Genomic DNA, 21106 nt, shown 5'->3' with positions numbered 1-21106 from the left:
CTCCTCTACAAAGACGTCTATATATAGCAGTGTCATTATTTTAACTGCCATTGGCACTCCCACAGGTATCAGGGCAAATGCTGTAGTGGGACTGAATTTAAATCATTCCAGATAAAGAGTCCTGTGCCTATTTTCAAAGAGGAGGAAGACATTTTCAATTATTTTACTTTTCTGTTTGGTGCCATAGCTTTTCATCATTGCAAGAGCATTTTCATTTTCTCTTCATGTTCTCTCTGGAAACATCATTTGCAAGTAGAGTGGGAACCGTCTGCCGGGGCACCTGACAGGGGTGGAGTGGGAGGGCTCTTACCCGGGTCAGGACCTGCTCTTCCCTTTACTCTCAGTCTACCTCTCTGTCTTCCATTTTCTCATCTGTCAAATAGGATAGTAGTAGGTACCTGCCTTGTAGGGTTACATGAATAAATATATTAAGATGCTGGTGGCTTATCATTTACTAACAGTACTGTCACTTACTATTCAGGCATCGGTTTCTGAATTTTGGTGGACAGCCCCCATTTTTCTGGAGCTTCTTTTTTTTCCACCGTTCGTGGCATCTGCACTTACCCTCTCATCTGATATTTTCTACCAATATAAAGGCCAGTAAAGGCCAGAGCAGTGCCCAGTCAATAGCCCATGGATTGTTGGAGTTTGACCCACAGTGATGTATTTTATGGCTGGATCCCCAAACATGTCTGCTCTGTGTGCTTCAGACATGTTTTTGATGTAAGATGAAATGACAGAGGGGCTTGGCAGGACCTGCCAAAGAGTGTGGGTCCTCACAGGTTGTTGGGTGGTTCTAATACCTGCTCTTCGACTTACAGGGTATATGGCTGTCTTAGTTACTTTTGTCTCATGGCTGAGACAAAATATCCAACACCCAGAGTTAATGGGTGGAAGGTTTATTTAGCTCACAGTTTGTAGAGGTTTCAATCTGTAATCTGTTGGCTCCAGCCAAGTGGCACATGGCAGAGGGGCAGCTATCCATGGCAGTAGGAGACAGCAAAGCAATGAAAGCAAAAGAAAGGAGGAAGCCGCTTTTACTGTGTGTAGGCTACCTGCCCTAGAACGGTAGTGTTTACACCCCTAATACCAGCACTGACAGTAAACCAATCACAAACTCTTGGTTTAGCTGCCTCTGAAAAACCTGACCCCATGACGCATGAGGTTTTGGGAGAACATCAGGCACAAACCCCAACAGTGGCCTTCAGAATCCAGCCTCTCTACATCTCCATTTCTTTGCATATAAAATGGGAAACCATAATCATTTCTTTGTCATGGAGTTGTTGTGGAGATTAATGTAAGTAAAGTGCTTTAAGGATCCATATGGATAGCTTAACCATCCATAGAGAAGGTTAAGCTGTAACTCTTCAAAGCTGTTGTGGGAGTAGATTCAGATACATTCAGAATCAGAAAGAAAAGATGAGGGGCCGGGGAGATGGCTCAATAGGATAAGCGCTTGACTGGCAAACGCAAGGATCTGAGTTCAATCCCCGGTTCTGCCAAAAAAATAAAATAAAAAATAAACAAAAGTATTAAAAAAAAGAAAGAAAAGATGAGGACAGAGCCTAAAGGACAAGAATATTGAGTCTATTTCACAGTGCTTGGGTTTGGACACTGCTCTGCCTCTTCCCAGCTATGTAGCTTGGATGCATAATCTGATGTCTTAGAACCTCAATGCCTTCACCTGCGGCTTGGCAAATCATTGCTTTGTGGGGTCACTATTGAGCAGTAAGTGAGGCGCTGCTCAGAAGAGCAGCTGAGGAGGAAGCGGGCTTGTGGTAGTGCAGGAGGCCACAATTGGAACAGAGGCATTGCTGTCCTGAGAACTTGAAGCTTCTAACTTGGCCTGTTGTTCTGCATCCCAAGACAAGAACCTGAAAGGACCAAGAAGCAGGGCCACATCCAGGGAGGCCTGAGGAGTTGGGCATGATTCTTGAGAATGGCTTTTAATCTAGAGGATGGCCATGTCTTTTAAAAAACACTCTAGGATGGTCAAGGTGGTGATGGTGATAATGAAGTGGGAAATCCATGGCCTGAGATCAGGCACCAGGAGACGAGGTGTTTGTGGTTCCAAGGAGTGTTTGTGAGAAGTGACGATTAGGGCAAATGAAGGACCATGGCAAGGAAAGATACAGGATTCTGGTCATGGAAAAACACTGCACTGAGTACCTCCAGAGCTCCAGGGGCTGCTGTCCACACCAGATAAAATCTCTATGACACAGGTAACATGTTACATTACCAGGATACATTTACCACAATGGAGAAATACAACCAAGAAGCCTTGGATGAGCCTGGTGTAGTGAGCATGGCTGTAATTCCAGAACTCTATGAGGCTGAGGTAGGGGGATCACAAGTTTGAGCCCAACCTTGGCAGTGTAGCAAGACTATCTCAAACTAAAAAAGGACTGGGGATGCTGCTCAGTGTAGAGGTGCCAGGTTCAATTCCTAGTACAAGGAAAGAGACAAAGAGAAGGACAGAAAAAAGACTGAGACCGAGACCAACCGGCTGACAGACCAACCGAGTGAGCACAGGCGCACAGATTGATGTGTGACATCGTGTCTTTTATGTGTGTCCTCCCTCACTCCCGAGATAATGAACTCATTGCATGCCAGGCTCCTATTGGCTTTTTTATGCCAGGCCCAGCCCATCAAATTCTGGATAAACATGCAGGAAATTGAACCGAAACGGTCTCTATCTTGAAATGAATTCCCATCTTCTGTTTTTCTTCAGTACTTTATTTTTCTTGGCACATATTTGCAGTACACTATATTGCGTTTCTCGTGAGGAGCTGGTACATGGATGTAACAGAACTAACAGAACCTTTCTTCATCCCTTTCTTCCCTCTCCTGTCCCTCCCTCCTTCTCTTGGCCCTTTTCTCTTGGGCGAAAAAGACTGTCTCCCTGTTTCCTCTTAATCTTTTACTTCACTCTTCACTTATGGTTTGGGTTTAGCACAGATGAGAAACCATGTGGTATTTAAGCTTCTGTGTCTGATTTATTTCACATAACATTATGGCCTTTAGTCTTCTCTTTTTAAAAATTGTTTAATCATTTATTTATTTATATATTTATTTCTGTGGTACAGAATCTCCCCAGCATTGGGATTATAGGTGTGCGCCACTACACGTGGTTGGCAGGGTGGGGACAGTATGCCTGTGGAGGGGCTGGCATGGCATGCGGTACCAGGGATCGAACCCAGATCCTTGTGCTTACCAGCCAGGCACTTAGACCACCAAACTATCGCCTCAGCCCAGGCTTCTCTTTTTAAATGATTGGTTTTAAGTGTTCATTGTAAAACAATACAAATGGTACAGAAAAGTACAAAGAAGATGATAAAAAGCATCCAGCATCTGAAGTCCCGTCACCAAGAGACCATTTTCAGGAGCATTTTGGTGAACGTTTCGCTGGATGTTTCTCTCAGTGCTCTGGACACACGTAACTGCAAGTATGGGTGCCACCTTCCATGGCATTTTGTTCATGTGCCTGCCTTTCTTTTTAAAAAAAAAAAAAAAAATTCTACCAGGTGTTAAAAAGCTGAAACCCTTGAATTCCCCCGGGTGCCTTGGCAGGAGAGGTGGCCTGTGCCCCGCCCCGGCGAGGCTGCGACTTGCACTTCCTTTGCTACAGTTAGTGCCATGTAGCCCTGTCACTTCACAGTACATTTATCCCACCAGACTTTCTGCTACTCAACGGCGAGACTTGAGCTTTTGTGGTTCTTATAAATAGCACTGTACACATACTAAACAGAATGTGGTTTTGGAAGGGTGTCTGTAGCATCCCAGGAGCACTTTTATGGGACTGAGTCTTGGCTTCCAGGCCCCATGCTGAGGCTGAAGCTGCTGCTTAAGAGAAGATGCCTTTGTGATTCAGCCCAGGTTCTGCTTAGGTGCAGGAGTAAAGGGTGTTGCTGTGTCCATCTTGTTTTTATGATCTCATCTCACAAGCATTTTTCTTTAAGAAAAAGTAGAACAGTCAGGGACCAGGGAGATAGCTCAGTAGATCAAGTGCTTGCCTGGCAAGTGCAAGGGCCTGAGTTCAATCCACAGTTCCACCAAAAAAAGAAAAAAAGAAAAAAGAAAGAAAAAGAAAAAAGTAGAACAGTCAGTGATTGCTTGAGATAATTTTTTTTAATGAAGAATCACAAGTTTTGAAGAAAACCTGTGCAGGGCAGTGTGTCTCCTCCTCCTCAAGTGTCACAGTAGAGGGCAGCCACACCTCTCTACACCTTCGGCCTGAAGGTCAGGGTTCTGACCTAGGGTGGCCATTGCAGTGCTGGTCTGCGAGGTACAAGGTGGGAGAGGTGTGAAGAAAGTGTAGAATGTGTGTAGCGGCCAGAGGTTCATTGCAGAGATGAGATCTGTTACCAAGAGAAACATCAATATTCAGAGTTTTCAGGCTGAAATCTCTAACAGTTCTGAGTTGGGCAAAGCTCTGTTAAGATCATTTAACTTGAGCCTGGGTATCTGGGAAGTTCTTGGTTTATAGGAAGTGGGTACAACTGAAGGATTAATTGAGAAAGTGTTTTCAGTGGGTGGAGAGAGAACGGCATTTTGTTATTTGCTGTTTTCACTTCCGCAGATATGTGTCTCATGCAATGGGCCCCTACCTTGTAACTTACCAGTGAAACTCCAACTCTAGAATAGCAATCATTTCCTGGTTTCATTTTAAGATAGAAATAAAAACAAAAAGGCTCCTGTATATACCTACAGTTGGAAGTTCCTGCAGATTTTCCCTGCATGGATATTGGAGAAATCACTATTATTAGTTGTTTCTAGGGAAGAAAATGGGGAGCTAGGTGGCCGGGGAAAGAGGAGGGAGGAAAATGGTTTTTACTATTTGAGAAAAAAGTGTTTCACATAGATTTTTACCTATGTAAAATGAAGGTATATTAAAAATAGCACTAATTTTATGAAAGAAAAAGGCCTATTGTGGGCTGCAGTCTCGCACTTTGCTCTGTGGTGACCTAGTGCTGCGTATTGCCTGGTCACCTGCGGAAAACACTAGCACCGACATTCAATGCCTTCTTGTTTTCTTCCTGTACTTGGAATCTAGTAAATGAACCGATGTTTGCTAATGAGTCCCAAGTCAGAGCTGCTGACGTAGAACCTCAAGTATGATTTCCTCTTTGGCCAGAGCCTATCTATACTGGGAAACCACAGCCAGTTAAAGATTTATCATAAAATGCTTTATAAGACTAAAGTTTACAACTCAGTTAGGGAAATCAGCTCAAGAGCAAGCCTTCTGGGCCTAATTTTTTTTTTTTTTAAATTGTGGTGAAATTCATAGAGCTTGAATCTAGCCATTTTAAAGTGACCATGTCAGTGGCCTTTAGTCCGTTCTCTAAATGCCACTTGTGTCTAATCTCAAAATGTTCTCACCCTCCCAACAGAAAGCCTTACCTGCAGTAAGCAGCCGTTTCCCATTCCTCCCTTCTCCCTGCTGACAACCGCCTGTCTGCCTTCTCTCTGTATGGATTTACCTATGCTGGATATTTTATGCAAATGAAATGAGGTAGCCTTCTGGGTCTCCTTCTCCATTTAGTGTCACATGTCCCTAGTTTTTCCAGGTAGTAGCATTTGCCAGCATTTCGTTGCTTTTTATATCTAGTGTTCCATCATATGGCCGCACTGCTTTTTGCTTCCGTTCATCTGTTAATGGACATTTGGGTCATTTCCATCTTTGGCAGTTGTGAACGCATCTTCAGTGAATGTGCATCACAGATATTTGTCTGGGAAATTACTTTGAGTGTAATTTGGTGCAATTTCAAGCGAGCTTTGCCAAAGACTATCCCAAATCTCAAAAGCAATGACTGCCTGTTTTCTTTTCTCTGTCTGTCTGTCTGTCTGTCTGTCTGTCTGTCTGTCTGTCTGTCTTTCATTCTTTTCATGGGTCTCCCTGTGTAGTTCAGGCTGGTCTTGAACTCAAGGCAGTTGTCCTCCTGCCTCAGCCTTCTGAGTTCCAGGGTTACAGGCATGTGCCACTATCCCTGGCCATGGTCACCAATTTTCCAAACCTTTCCCATAAATGATTGTCCACCGGTGTTCGCCGTGTGGCAGGCAGTGGCCCGAGCACGATTGAAAGGCCTGAGGTGACTGCAGATAATAGACCCTATTCTGGGTGTCTCTCCTGCTCTCCCTCCCAGCTGTGGTCCTTCCCTTTTCCTACCCATTGTCTTCCTCTGTTGCTGATGCAAGCAGGTGGCTATGCAGCCACTGCCCAGCTTGCTGGTGGGAATTTACTCTCACATTTCCAAGCTCTCCAGCAAAACAGCTATCTGCAGGACACAGGTTTTGAGTTTCATCCATGGTAGCTCTTTCTGTAGAAAGATGTGTAGCTGTTGTGTCTTTAGAGGGTTAACTCAGGGGCCCAGTAATATTTTGAAGATGTGTCTGGGTTTGTGGGTTTGGTTTTTTTTATTGTTTGGGGTTTGTTTTTTGTTTTGTCTTTCTGAGACAGGTTCTTGCTCTGCAATTCAGGCTGGTCTTGAGCTTACTTTGTAACCCATGCTGGTCTTTAACTCACAGTGATACTCCTGCCTCAGCCTCCCAAATTCTGGGATTACAGGCACGCACTGCTAAACCCAGCTTGGGTTGAGTTCTATAAACAGAAAGACATCTTCCTACAATGCACAAAGGACTGTAAGAGGAAACTGTGCTCGGTGGGCAGTCTCCTGCACACCCAGAAGTCCACCCCGTGGTGAGCGTGCCCTTTTTACTGACCTGAACTTTTCACCTGTGCAATTGGAATGCAGTATCCTTGAGGTTATCACACGATCCTAGCCTGAGAGCTGTCCGTGGTTCAGTGGTGCTTGGCTTGCTTTCTGCAGCCTCCCGCCTTCTTATTGCTATATAAGTACTGCATTTAGGCATGACAGAATTGTACTTTCTTCTACTGGTGTTTGCATCATCCAAAGTGGTGGTGAGTAACAGCTGGGACAGATGCAGACGGGGCCAGAAGTGATTTTCTGTTCCTATCTTCTTCCACCTGCCCTTTTGAAACTTTTAGTTGGGAGTTTTGAAGTTGTTAGTGTATTTAGTAGAGTGATGGTTTATTCGTTTCATTTAGCCCCTTCTTTGAGGTCTAGTTCTAAAAACATAGTTATGACAATACACACACACCCCTACACAGAGATCTCTTTGACAAGATCTTAAACCTAAGAGTTGGAGCAGGTGATAAAATAATAGAAATATTTATGCAATATTCTTTTATTTGCTTTCAAAAACTGTTATGTTCCCAGGAAATACATCTGTGTTACTATTTTTATTTATAACTAGAAGTAGTAGAAAGAGTGGCGATTCAGGAGACTGATTTGCGAGGCAACAGACACCATGTGTAAGCAGATATTATCATTCTTGGCCCCTGAGAGTTTTTAACACCCTCCTAGAGTCCGTATTCTGTTTCATCAATGTATAACCTCAAATATGTGGTATTTATTATGTTTCATGCACCTACATCATTCACCCTGTTCCAAGCAAGCCTTGAGGAACTGAGCCTTCTGAGATTGATCAGGATCAATGATCAAGTCTCATTCCATGAGCACCCAAAGCCATCCTCAAAAACTAACAAGCAGAAAGTCTCAGACTCATTCCTAATGACTTTGGAGGCTAGAGTACAGCCTTTCTTCTGGTTCTTTGGTGATCACCGTCATGCGCAGTAGCACTAGCCACGGGATTCCTGCTTTGTCCACTCTTGATAAGTTAATAAGGAGGGGCCCCTGGCCATGACTGTAGGAAAGAAAACATATTTTAAAGGAGAGAACTTCTTGACCTTGAAAATTCATGGTACTCCTCCTGGCATTCTGTAGGAACTTCTCACAGGTCTTGGTTAGGAAGTTTGAAAGATGCAAATGGTCTATATTTAAGAAAGCCATGACCAAAGGAAACATAGGCTATGTTGCCAAATGTTAAATGGTAGTGAGCTTCAAGGGTGGCCACTGCCAGGTTGCTGCCAGACTAATGAAGGCTGGTCTGTTGCTATTATGGCCCATGAAAGCACGTTCATTGTGTCAAGTTGTTTTCCAAAGACAACAAGAACATCCACCAAAAATAGCACGTGAGAGGCTGCTCTGGCTTGTGATGTTTCCATCACGGCCATCAAGACAGCAAAACGAGCACCTGACCTCAGAGGGGCCGTGGGTGACAGTGGAAAGTCCAGCTCGAAGTCATGGAGGCAGGCATCGCGCAGGCCTTTCGGAATCATTCTAGGCGGTTCTTAGCATCAGAGATACGAGCCGCTTTATTGTCGAGGACCCCCCACCCCACTTCCATAGGGTGGCGGCGCACTGTGTCCGTGAGCAAGTTCTGACTTTCCCGGTCCAGTGCTGGTCTTCTAATCTTGAGTTCCTTTTATAGCTAATGGCAGCATAGGATTCAGAAGTTAAAAACCAAAAGGGCTTAGTCTTAACAAATTTGCAGCGTCATATTCTTTATTGGATTTTATCCCTTATCCCTCCGTGCGTGTGTCTGTCTGTCTGTCTGTGTCTGCCTGCCTATGTATATGTGCACATACACACTGAATACTGAATCCAGGGCATGGACTCTTTCCATGAAGCTCCACCTCCAGCCCAGCCTTCCATCCTTTGTTATGTTTATCCCATACCATGGTATTGCCATAACATGCTTAAACTGCAAATTGTGGACTCGTTTCAGGGCCTTGGTTTAAATATGAAACATGGACTATGACCAGGCAATATTTGTCAACTCATAGGTATCTAATTTGGGAGTTGGCAACATTCAGTGGCCCCAGTAGAGATGAAGGTCAACATTCAGCAATACCTACTTGCTAGACCAACATCCTTATTACTACTACTAGTGGGACCTTTTTGGTGAAGGAAAGGTTTTCAAATACTTAAAGTTTGTATAGACCAACTCTTATTTTTTTTTCAAAGTTTTATTGATAAACAGATAGCAATGAGATAGTTTCAAATCAAATCGGAAGGACAGTTTCAACAAATAATACACTGCATATATTCTTCTTAGTGGTTAATTGCTGTACAAGATGCGGACTTGTGATCCCACTTACAAACACCATTAGAACAAATCATTCTATTCATTAAGAGAATGCAACTATATATCTATCCCAACCTCTTTGAATACACAGATACAAAATGGACATTCATCTGTATGCCCCATTTTTTCTAAGTTCCGTTATTGAATATTATAGGTAGACCAGCTCTTATTTTAAAATGTAAGGAATGTCTGAATTTTTCCGAGTATGTGTCACAAACTCAAGGGCCTATAAAGGCCAGGATGGCGACCCAGATGGATGTGTTCAGTTCAAGCATGAGACATGAGAGCAGGTGGCACCTGACACTTAGACCCACTGGGGGGAGGGGAGGGACTCTGGAGAGCAGAAACTGTCTGTCTCGTGTAAGGTGGGGCTCTAACTGTGTTCCTCTTACAGTTAGAGTCCATGCGGCAGGTTTCAGCGTGACGAGTGTTAAAGGCTTAAGTGGGAGTCAGATTGTTAGCCTTTCTTCCAAGTTTAGATCATTCTTTAGAGCTTGTGCTCTCCCCATCTCGCTCTGTCTCTCTGTGTCTCTGTCTCTATCTGCCTCCCTCTGTCTCTTTGTCTCTCTCTGTCTCTGTATGTTTCTGTCTCCTTCTTCTGTCTCTCTCTTTCTCTCTCTGGGATAACATCCCTGTTCTCTCACATTGTCTGCTATTATTTTGTTTCACAAGATTGGGGAACTCATGCTGCAGAGGAACATTTCAATGCCCACACATTATCATGTTCAGGACCTCAAATTAGCCAATCACTGGAATTTAGATTGAATCCTACCCAGGGATAAAGGGTCCCTAGTCTATTAAAAAGGTATTTGTTAGGATCTCCAAAGTCTTATTTTGTTTTTTATAAATAGCAATCTAGATCTGAAATGACTTGTTTTTGTTTTATCTATACGAAGGCCACAAATCTATGTGGAAAAAATTTTTAGGATAAATAACGTTTTTGTTTTTCTTACTATAAAAAAAAGTTCCCAGAAAAGCTTGAATTTTTGCGAACATATCTTAACAACTGAAAGTTGACTTTTTAAATTCTAAATGTTGAAACTTACAGTAAAGGGAGGGCATGCTGTGAGCTGTCTCAAAATCCCTGTCGACAGTAAGCTCCGCATCTCAGCAAGCTCTGCTTAGATGAGCAGAGTTTTCCTCAAGGTCTATTTTCTAAAAAAGTCTATTTTCTTTAGATTTGGTTGGTTGGTTGATTGGTGGATCTTTTAGTTTTGGTTTTGATTTTTGTGGCTCCTTTGTTTGTTTTCTGTTGAACCCAGAGCTCACACATGCTAAGCACACATGAACCCAGGGCTCATACATACTAAGCATATGCTTTACCCCTGAGCTACAACTTAGACTATTTTTGATTTACTTTATTTGCATGATAATTCCCCATTGACGCAGTCTTCACCTTTGAGTGGACACTTAGTGTTCTGATTCCTACAAGAGTGTCTTGGCTGATCTCAGCTGAGAAAGGCAATAGCAGCAAACCTAACCGATGACTGGAGGTTAAATTCAGAGGGGTCCTGAGGCAGTTGGGCCTGGCTCCCTGCTACCGAGAAGCAAAGAGAAGCTGCGCAATCAGGTGCTGGCCAGCTGTGGGCAGAGGGCAGCGCCTGGGCCCACTCTGGGCCATGGTTTCCTGCGTGAGAAATGAGGTAGTGGCATCAAGTGTTCTGTACATGCTCCCTGGCTGTCAGATGATCTGTGCTCTATAAAATGCGGATAATTCCTGTTTTCCCAAGTTAGGGGGAGCCCTAGAGTGTCCTGAGATAGCAAGGCCTTAGGTCACAAAACCTGTCAAAAGTTCTAAACTGTGTAACTGGGGTGCTAATACTATGGTGCTGATGGTGGCACCAAGGAGAAAACAAGCTGGCTTCCCCAAGACCAGCAGTGGGCATGTGCGTCCTATTAAGAGGAAGATGAAATGTAAGCAGGTGTCGGGAGAGCAGAGATACTGGGTGTTTTGTGCATGTGTGTTCGTGAATGATTTTGCACTCATTCCTCTCATCCTTACAACAGCCTGGAAAGATAGGGATTGTTAGCTTGCCTGTTTTACAGATGGAGAAACTGAGGCCTAGGGGCTGCCCAGCTTGCCCAGGGTCCCTTAGTTCAGTGCCAGAGCTGGAATTGACTTCAGGTCTCTTGGACATTAAAGTCCTTAAGAAGGGCCAGCCAGATAGCTCAGGGGAGTAAAACACCTGCTTAGGCAGGCCCTAGAGGACTGGGGTTGGATCCCCATGCTGTGGCCACCCCATCTCCAGGGTACACTGAGACAGCAACTGAGACTGGGCGTGGTGGCATGCGCCTGTAATCCCAGCGGTTGGGAGGCTAAAAACAGGAGAATCACTAGGAATCTGATCTGTGCAGTGAGTCCCTGTAGACCCTGGACTAAATACATAAATAAATAAAGTCCTTAACTGCAGTGTGTTCCTGACTTGATTTACAGACTGGACCAAGACTGGAAGGATGAAACAGCACAGTCTCCACTTCCCCTACAGCTGCTTTTATTAGCCTCCACCAAGCTCTTGCACTCACCCTTGCTACTACTATCTTTAGATCCCTGTGCTTCCCAACCTGTCCAGGCCTTTGGAGCCCAGCCCCATGACAACTCTATTCTCAGGTTCATTTTGGAACCTCACCCTTTTCCCAGCTCAGGCTGGACCCAGCTAGAGACCTGTGGTCTGTGTCGGATTGGGGGCCCCTCTAAGGAACAGCAGGGAGTGGGGATCAGAGGCAGAGCGTGCAGGTGCTGCCATGGGTCTCTTTCTGCTAACTCTGGCCAGAAACCTGGGAGTGGGGAGCAAGTTTTGAGTCCCTTGATCAAAGGATGAAGTTTCTGGCTCACCTCCCTCCTGCCGGCCACCGAGCAGGACTCACCTGCTCTCTTCTGGTCTCCTCATCTCCTCTTAGTAATGTCATCTCACCTTTCTCAGGTGGTTTCATTTGTCACACTTCCGGTGGGTGTCATTCCTAGGACACTTGCTTCTTCCCAGTGGGCCAAATGGTGGACTTCCATACCAGTCTGCTTCTGTCTTCTCCTTTGCGCCCCCAGGGGCAGCTCCAGCTAGCTTCTTCCTGTAAAGTTTGGGCTAAGGGCCAGCCAAATAGCTCAGCGGATTCAAGTACCTGCAAGCAGGCACAGGGGCTGGGGGTTCAATCCCCCAGGTGTGTTGTGCTGGCCCTGCCCCCCGGGTGTGCTGAGAGGGCAATTGAGACTGGGCATGGTCACCCTCACCTGTAATCCCAGCTCTTGGGAGGCTGTAAACAGGCAGATCACTACGAGTCCGATCTAGTAGTGAGCCCCTGAATACTCTGTAGACCCTTCCCTAAAATACAGAAAAAAGAACAAGAAGGAGGAGGAGGAGGAGGAGGAAGAGGAAGAGGAAGAGGAAGTAGTAGTTTGGGCTATACAGGCTCCAGACTTTTTGTCCATGAATGCTTCCAAGCCTCAGGACACTCAAGCCAATCTGTCTCCAAAGCCACTTTACATGCAGAACTCCCCTTGGATTCCAGGACAGCACCCAGGAAAGGACAAGAGGCTCTTCTTCTTCTTCACAAGCCCCTGATTCCTCTGACATCAGAAGAAAGGGGACCCCGTCACTCTGCTGTGTGGAGAGCTCCCTTTTGCCTCTTACCTATCCTGTCACACATTTTGATTTGAAGGGTGGGTAGCCACCAGACGCGGCTTCTGCTCTCTTTGATAAGTTCTACAGAGCTATTCCGAGCACCCATTTAAGAGAGTTTTGAAATAGTAGGAATAACCTAATTCCACGTTCTGGAATCTCAGATCCTAGATGCATACCTGCTCTAAGTAGTAGTTTCTGCCTGTCAGGAGTGCTTTGGGACCTATGTCTGAAGAAGGAAGACCTGGGAAGGGTGGAGCAGTGGGAATTTAGACACCATGCCGTTTTCTTCCCTATGCCTCTATCTCCTCAGCCCGGTTTCTCAGAAAGATTTGGGCCCTTACATTTGTAGAATATTAAATTTTAAAAAACCTAAGAAGACAGAAAAACCATTCAAGGAGACTGTAGACATCCAGCCTGAAATGCGGCCCAAGAGACGACATCCCTCTTCGGCTTCCTTCCCAAACCATATGTCCCTCCCTTCCACTTAAATACTTCCTCAGGTAGGTTTCCCTGTCTCCCCACACCACAAAGAATTGGCTAGACCTTAGGAGGCACGTAGGACCCCTCTTGCTGTAGGTATTTATTGCCCTTGAGCAAAATGACATAAGTATGGAACCAGGTGTGAATGTTGATACCTTGGATGTGAGTATCCAAATCCCTTCTTTGCTCCAGGAGTAAAGGGTCTGGGACAAAGGGTTCGCTTTGTTTTTCACATTAGGCCATTATTTCTCCTTGGTAGAACCCTAGCAAGTTGCTAATGGGTTTTATGCCTTTGATGCCACTCCATATTCACCTATTTCTGCTTTGATGGTAATTCCAGTGCCAATCACCAGCTTTCTATATTTATCAGCAGTTGCTTCAGTGATGTGGAAACAATTTTCTCAACAGCTGAAAAACATGAAGACGGAAACTAGGCCATTTTGTTCTGTCTAAAAGAGCTTAGTTGGGGCAAGCCAGGAAGGGACAACCTCCCAGCACAGATCTCGGCTTCCAGCATCTTTCTCGTTCTCCGCTGCACAGCAGCAGGCTCAGGTGACACACATGGCTTTGTCTAGAGAAGAATGATGGCTGTGGGGAATATACCAGAACACCTGAGGCTGCTTTTGTTAATTTGATTTTTGTATGAGGTTTGGGACAAAGGAAGTTTCACTCCAGCCTCCTCGACTCCCAGCCAGCTGGCCCTAAGCATTCAGCTTGGGCATTCAGCATTTCCCATTAAAGTTCCTTCCCTCTATGAAGCGCTGGGGGGACACTGAGTGTCAGAGTGCTGTAGAAGGCACCTGTGGTTAGAGGGGTCTCCAGGCTGCAGGGCACCTTGATGGCGCGATTCTGAAGACGCAGTGGTGCTGTGTGCGTGAGCCCCGCTGATGCAGCCTCAGAGCAGATGATGTGAGGGGCCCGTGTCTGCACATGTGTCTGCTCCTGTCTTGTGCCTCTGCGATGTGGGGATGCTGAGGTGCTCGGGAGAGGGCAAAGCTGAGAATCCCGAAACTTGGTCTGGAAACTTAGCTCTTCCTCTAGGCAAGGAAGGGGAAACTTAAGGAAGTTCTTGCCTCACCCAACCTTGCGTTATGCGAAGGAAAGCACCTTAGAGCCAGCGTCTCTTTTCTGTCTTAGAACAACTGACACAGCAACTATCTTTGGTATTTCATAGGTGAAGAAGAGAGAGAGGGCAACTTACCCAAGTCTCAATGACCCCAAAGCCCTTGTGCCCTCACCCCCGCCCCCCAGCCAGCCACCTCCCTGGTCTCATTGTTCATGAAAGAGAGGACCTCGGGCAGCCCTGGCAGCTTGTCTTAGCTCAGCAGTCTTTATTTGCAGAACTGCAAAGCCACCTCTGAACCTTTTTTTCTGCTTTAAAAGGTTCTTTAGTACCACACCTTTCATAATAGTTAAATCTTCGCTGCCACCTAGTGGGAATTATCTGAAGAGAAAGGCAGAAAAATTTCAATGTACTTTGGGTTGAAAACTATTTAAGCATAGAAACAGCACAACTATGAAGACAAAAAAAAAAAAAGTGCTCCCAGAGGTTGCGGGGTGCATAGGCAGACATGAGTTGTTCAGGGCAGTGATGCCTTCCGGTGCTGAATAGGTGTCATTGTAGACTTGTCCATGCACAGAATGGCCAGCTCGTCTAGACAAGACTGAACGCCATTGTAATCTGTGGGCTCTGGGTGTGACGACATTTTACTGTTTGTTCCTCAGTGATTAAAAAGATGCACCACTGTAGTACCCATCTGCTCAATTTTGCTATGACCCTAAACCAGCCCTAAGAACAATCTATTTGTTTTGTTTTTGAGTTCTAGTTTTGTTTTTGAATTCTACTGCTCTTTTACTGAGATGAATTAATAACAATCCAGATGTCTCTAGCCCTTTTCTGAGTGTTACAAAGCTCAGTAGACTCTGGTTCGTACACATGTACATACAACGTAACACATCTGAAAAGGAACAGACCCCCTTGGGAACAGTTGCCAATGAACGGAAAGCCAGTTTTCTCTCTTCCTACGTGTTTCCAAAATTTTGAGTTCTTGGTGTTCAGTTCTTAGTGGAACTGGCCCCTTGTGGCTACAGCCAGTGGAATTTTCTCTAATTTTTAATGAACAAAAAATTTACATTTTTACAAGTTTATTTTGTTTTTAAAAAGGGAAGAGACTTCATGTTCTCCAACACCCTCTCCAACAACCACTGGTTAAAGTACAGTCGCCTGCACTGTAATAACCCAACCTGTCCTGGCCCTGGCCCCGCCTCCGCCTGTGTGGTCTACTGCTGAAATACACTTTTTCGGATGGCTTCTCCCAGCTGTAGATGGGCGGAGCTCCGGTGCCAGGCGGGCTCCTTCTGCCCTCGTCAACTTTGGCAACCTTTCTTTGGACACTTAACTCCTTACCCTGAAGGTGCACTTTTAGATCAGAGAAGAGTTCAGCTTGTCTTTGGGAGCTAACAAAAAACATCTTCTTGAATATAAAGTAGAACTCTAAGCTCACCAACGTCCCCATAAGTTCACCAAAACGCTGACTTCAGCTCCTATGTGGTCAGTGATTTTGCCTGACAGAACTATTGGGCAGGAAGATGATTCCACAAGAACAATTTTGAAAATTCACAGAAGCACTGAAAACAATGTATCAATCAAAACCACATCTCTTGTCTGTACTGCGCTCCTATCCCTAAAATCATATTTTAAACAAATAGGGGCTTGCATTTTGACCTTTGCAGCCAAATGTGAGATGTAAGATTTCTTTATATTTCTGATGAGATGTTAGGCTATGTACACACCTTAATCTTTTTTTAAAAATGCTTAGTACTTTGTGACCGTGTAATATGTACTTTGTACTAAGCTGTACTTTAGGAAATTCTAATCTGTGATAAAGCTTATATTTTTAACTTTATACATACATAGTTACTCAATACTTAATTTTATACGCTCATGGTTTACAAAGAATTCAAACGTAAAATATGTGAAGTAAAAAATGAAGTCCTCCTCCACAGGGGGAAGTTTCTTGAGAATTTCTTATGTTCCTGTTCTGGGCATACAAAACACACACACACTTTACAATTTTTCTGTGAATGAGCTTATGCCATGAATGCTGCTCTACAGCTTGCTTTTCACACTTGATCTATTTCAGGCATCTTTCCACGTCTGCACGCAACCCTACCTCATTCTCTTTTAACAGCAAATAGTATTCCATTATTGACTGTGCTATAATTAAGTTAGCTGGTCATTACTGATAGCCAGATGGTTATTTCCAGTTCCTGTTGTTGCAGAAAAATACTGCAAGGAGCGTATGTGCGCATGTGCATGCGTGCACACACGTGCACACGTGCGCGCGCACAGACACACACACACACATGCAATTTCTAGGTCTAAAAGAATATTCACAGCCCCTAACCAAGATCATCAGAGAAACAGCTGGGGGAAAAAAGGTCAGACTTGTTTAACTAGCTGCAGCTGAGAGAAAAAGTGGAAAACAGGGAGTCCTCTCTGGGTAGAGTTTGGGGGAGGATTGTGTCAGGGCCCCATCTGGGAGGCCCCAGGGCACAGGAGCAGGGATCCATCAGTGAGGTTAAGGAGGAGGAGCAGGAGGAGCCTGAGGTGTCATCAGTTTCTGTGGCAGTTGAGAATTAAAGCTGGGCTCCAAATGTCTTCGGTAGTAGGAGGAGCAGCCATGGATGTGGTCAGAAGAGGGGGCTGTTCTGTCACTTGTAGCTAGAGAACACTGCAAGCCACCTAGGAGCGCTTGCTTTTGGTTTTTTTGTTTGTTTTTGCGGAACTGAGGATTGAGCTTTTGTTTTTTTTAGGTATGTAGACTCTGAATGTTTTTAGAGCATGCCCTTGCTTACCAAAGAATTTGCATATGTTGACATTCTTCTGGATTTTAAAAATGTAGTCAACTTCCCTTGTGAAAGACTCATTTACTACTCAAACAATGGCACTACGATAGCAAACATTCATAGTGCCCTGTGCTACACTACATCCATTACTCCACTGACTCCTCCAGCGGCTGGACATGGGTCTCACTGACCTCCCTTATGGGGAACCCAAGGCTGGGAGCAGGCAGGTGACTCTCCTAGGTCCCACAGTTAAAGGACAGGAGTGCAGCAGGTACAGGCCCAGGATGATTCCATCACCCACACCATTCACCAGGAAAATACTTTCTCCTCTGTGCTTTATGGGAGCCCACGAAGGACAATTTAAAGCAAAGGAATTAGAGCCATTTAACTGATGATTAGAAATCTTTGTAAAGCCTGGCTTAGGTTGCTAAGCCAATAGAGTCCCACTTAGCAAGATGAGACCTGCAGGCAGCGGTCCAGGAATCTTGTACGTTGTGCTGAGTGAGACTTGCAGATGTTCACATGCATCCTCAATCAACAAAGGCCGAGGAGCACATTCTTAGAGTCACAACAGGTGAAGGACATCTATCTCATGGGCCATGGGGCTCCGTGAGAGCAGACCCCATGTTGTGTGAAGATGGGTGCTAGGAGGTTTGCCAGGAAAAGTTCTGTGCAGGGGCAGAAAATGGAATGAAGTGGTGCTGATGTTCCTGGTGATTGGCGGTACGGGAGGGTGTATGATGGGACTGGAGTCTGCAGGGGAACCTGTAGCAACAGCTGCCTGCCACTCTTTTCCAGACTGTGCTGGCTGCGGGCGAGACATCAAGAATGGACAGGCGCTGCTGGCGCTGGACAAGCAGTGGCACCTGGGCTGCTTCAAATGCAAGTCCTGTGGGAAGGTCCTCACTGGCGAGTACATCAGCAAGTAAGACGGGTGACGGGCAAGAGAACGGGGCCTCACGATGGGGGTGGACCTTGGGTGGTAGGTGAGAGCGCGGGGCCTTGTGATGGGGGGACCTGGGGCGACGGGCAAGATGCAGGTGGACCTTGGCCCAGTGCATTCACAGCCCCAAGTACTTTTGCTGTAAAACTTATTAAAAGAATTTTTTAGTGGGGCAGGATGGTATATGCCTGTACTCCCAGCACTGGGAGGATGAGGCAGTAGGATTGTAGCAAGTTCAAGACCAGTCTGAGCTACAAAGTGAGCTCAAAGCCAGCCTGAACTACATAGCAAAACCCTGTTACAAAAAGACAAAAAAAAATTTTTTTGCTACTTTTGCTATAATCTGGTTATAATACCCCTAATAGAATATTAATCATTGCCTAATGTAATAGTTAATAAAGGTGACATAATAGCACACCCTTTGTTGTAATCATTTAAGCGTTTAGTAATTTCCCTTTTGCTATTATTCCCTCTGTGTAAGACTAGTAAACCTTTCACATCTAAGAGGCGCACGAAGAACTTGCGTACATCTACATTCCGCAAGGTCATGCCGACCCCCAAACTATCGCAGGCCTGGGCCCTGGGCCCTGGGGTCCATCATGCTAAACAACTGCCATGCAGGGGCTCACGAGTGAGCCAGAGAGCTCATGGAGGATCGCTGGAGTTAAGCGAGGAAGTAGAATTTGGGTAGTTTTTTGTTTCTGTTTCTGTTTTTGTTTTTCTTGTGGTACCAGGGATTGAACTCAGGACCCTGCGCCTGCCAGGCAAGGGCTTCTTCTACTGAGCTATCTCCCTAGCACTTTGTTTTTGTTTTTAATGTACCCTGTTTTACGTCTTTTTATCTTTTAAGACCTTTTCCCAAACACATGGAATCACCTATTTTAAAAAATTAATGAATTTAAGGGCCGGGGTGATGGCTCAGTGGAATAAAGTGCTTCGCTGGCAAGCTCAAGGGTCTGAGTTCAATCCCTGGTTCCGTAAAAAAAAAAAAAAAAAAAAAAAAAAAAAAAAAAATGAATTTAATGTGATTTTACACTTCATTTTTTATTTGCTCTTCCTGGTTTAATGAATTTGATTTAAACATATAGAGAAACAAGCCAAAAAGCATCTTGGCTTCCACAGCCTCAAAATCTAATTTCGTGGTAGGCCTAGGGTCAAGCCTATGTTAGAAGAACACAAAGGCGGGCTGGTGAGATGGCTCAGTGGTCTAAAGCACCTACTTAGAACAAACTAAGCCAAGCAAAGCACAGGGACCGCAGTTCAATCCCCCAGCACCACATGCCAGCCAGCCCCGCCCCCTGGTGGGCTGAGCTGGCCACACACACTAAATAAATAAATAAAATTTTTTTTAAAAAAGAAGAACACGAAGGCGTCTTGGCTGTCTAGGCAGCTGCTTACTCACTTTTCCATGCTATAACGTGGGAAAGGACACTTTTTATGTGCTCTGAAGTAAATGGAGGTCACCGAGCCAGAGAGGATGCTGGGATGTCAGAGCTAGGGAGAGCTGAAGAGACGACAGCGGGAGGCTTCTAGGAGGCTCTGTTAGGCCCGGCAGTCTAGTCCACAAAGAGGGTATGAAAGAGAGGCCCCCGAGGCCCCTTGGCTAGGTGAACACCGAGCCCACATCTGAGCCAAGCTGGCCCACCCTGAGAGGGACTGGTGCTGGCCCTTCTAGTAGCTAGCTCTGAGGCCACTGAGGAGCCCACAGTGGTAACCAGGTGACTATTGGGCTGCTCTCTGTGGCTGCAGGACCCTCTCACTTGGGCTGTCCCTGTGGTCTGTGGTTTTGATTGCGTCTGACCATGTCACCAGGCATTTGGATGCTGGGGAAAGGAGAAAGAAACTCTCCTCTTCTGTGGCAAAGGGCCCAGAGAAACACAGTTCTGGGGTCTTCCCCCATTGCTCTGCCGCTTCTCAGGAGCGGCTATTTTGTCTTGTAGGGACGGCGCCCCATACTGTGAAAAGGACTACCAGGGGCTCTTCGGGGTGAAGTGTGAGGCCTGTCACCAGTTTATCACAGGGAAAGTCCTAGAGGTAAGTGAATGATGCTTCCCCAAGCCACAAAGTCATCTTCCTCAGGAATGCACAAGAGGGGGCCTGTCGCCTGTGGAGGAAGAAAAGACTGCAGATGTTCCCAGGGAGCTTGTGAGCTCTACTGCCTTCAGAAGTGACTTCTACCCAGTGCTCTTGTGCAAACTGGAATGGTGGAGAATTTGAAGGGAAAGAAGACAAAGGCTATGCTGGGAATCAGCTAGACTATTTTTACTTTTAGAAGTCAGAAGAGGGTGTATACGTGTGCGTATGTCCATACATGTGTAGGCCTAGGGTCAAGCCTATGTCAAGCCTATGTGTGTGGTGGCTACAGACCCGGGGAGCAGAAGCTCAGAACCAGAGCTAAGAAAGGGGAAAAATGGGCGAAAGGTAGAGGCGGAGACATCCTCACCCTTTGAAACCACATCCTGTGTGACCCAAGGCAAGCTGCATCCGGGGCCAGGCAGGAGCCTATGCAGCTCAGGTGTGGCCACCATGAGTCAGAATCCCTGCTTTCTCAGCAGCCCCTGCCTCTGACTCCTTGGGATGAGGCTGTCACACCAGATTCCAGGGCCAGAGCTCAGAGGAGTCATTGGCTCACTTCTCCCAGGCCAGTGGGGTGTCGACCAAGTCTGGGGAAAAAGTAAAGACGCCTCCCACGTTCCAGGGTGGAGCGTGTGTGCGGAGCAGGGCTGGGCCAGTAGCCGGCGTGACGGTGCTACGCCAGACAGTGCCTGCCGTGGGGCTGTCATATCAGTCCTCTGGCACCAGGACATAGATCCACAGGGCCATGTCCACATTTTTCAAGGAGGGTGTGTTTCAGGGACATGGGCTGTTTATATCCAGGAGGTCCCTAAGGTGCTCTGTCCACTCCTATGGGATCTCACAAAGAAGGGCAGTGCAGCCTCCCAAATCGCACCCTTCCCATCAAACTCAGGCTAGTGGTTAGCCTGGTGCTGGGTCTAGTGTGTGTGACTGTGGAAATTCAAGAAATGGCTGTGGTCAGATGCAGCTGCCACTTAGCCAGGGGAAGAAGGTTCTGGAAGGGGGAGGAGGAGCCCCTGCGGAGGCTCAGTGGCAGACACATGCAGCCCTCTCAAGAACAGAATGTGGCCTGGGCAGCAGGATGGCGTGAAAGGCAATGCTGGAGAATTGGGGAGGGGCCTTCAGGTCACGTTCT

The 21106-nt window shown here is 45.9% G+C and overlaps 1 protein-coding gene across 15 annotated transcripts in view; it reads left to right on the top strand.

Annotated features, from left to right (window-relative positions):
• The window catches only part of Ablim1 (actin binding LIM protein 1), a 297903-nt gene that overhangs the window by 180019 nt on the left and 96778 nt on the right, over nt 1-21106 (top strand). For all 15 annotated transcript variants that reach the window (XM_023715544.1, XM_023715543.1, XM_023715540.1 and 12 more), the window contains exons 5-6: nt 17751-17877; nt 19836-19929. In XM_023715544.1, the coding sequence (XP_023571312.1) occupies nt 17751-17877; nt 19836-19929 (221 nt within the window). The remainder of the gene's footprint in view (nt 1-17750; nt 17878-19835; nt 19930-21106) is intronic.

The sequence above is a fragment of the Octodon degus genome, unplaced genomic scaffold, assembly GCF_000260255.1.
Source record: "Octodon degus isolate 3935 unplaced genomic scaffold, OctDeg1.0 scaffold00042, whole genome shotgun sequence".
Lineage (NCBI taxonomy): Eukaryota > Metazoa > Chordata > Mammalia > Rodentia > Octodontidae > Octodon > Octodon degus.
This window is presented reverse-complemented; position numbering and strand designations above follow the sequence as displayed.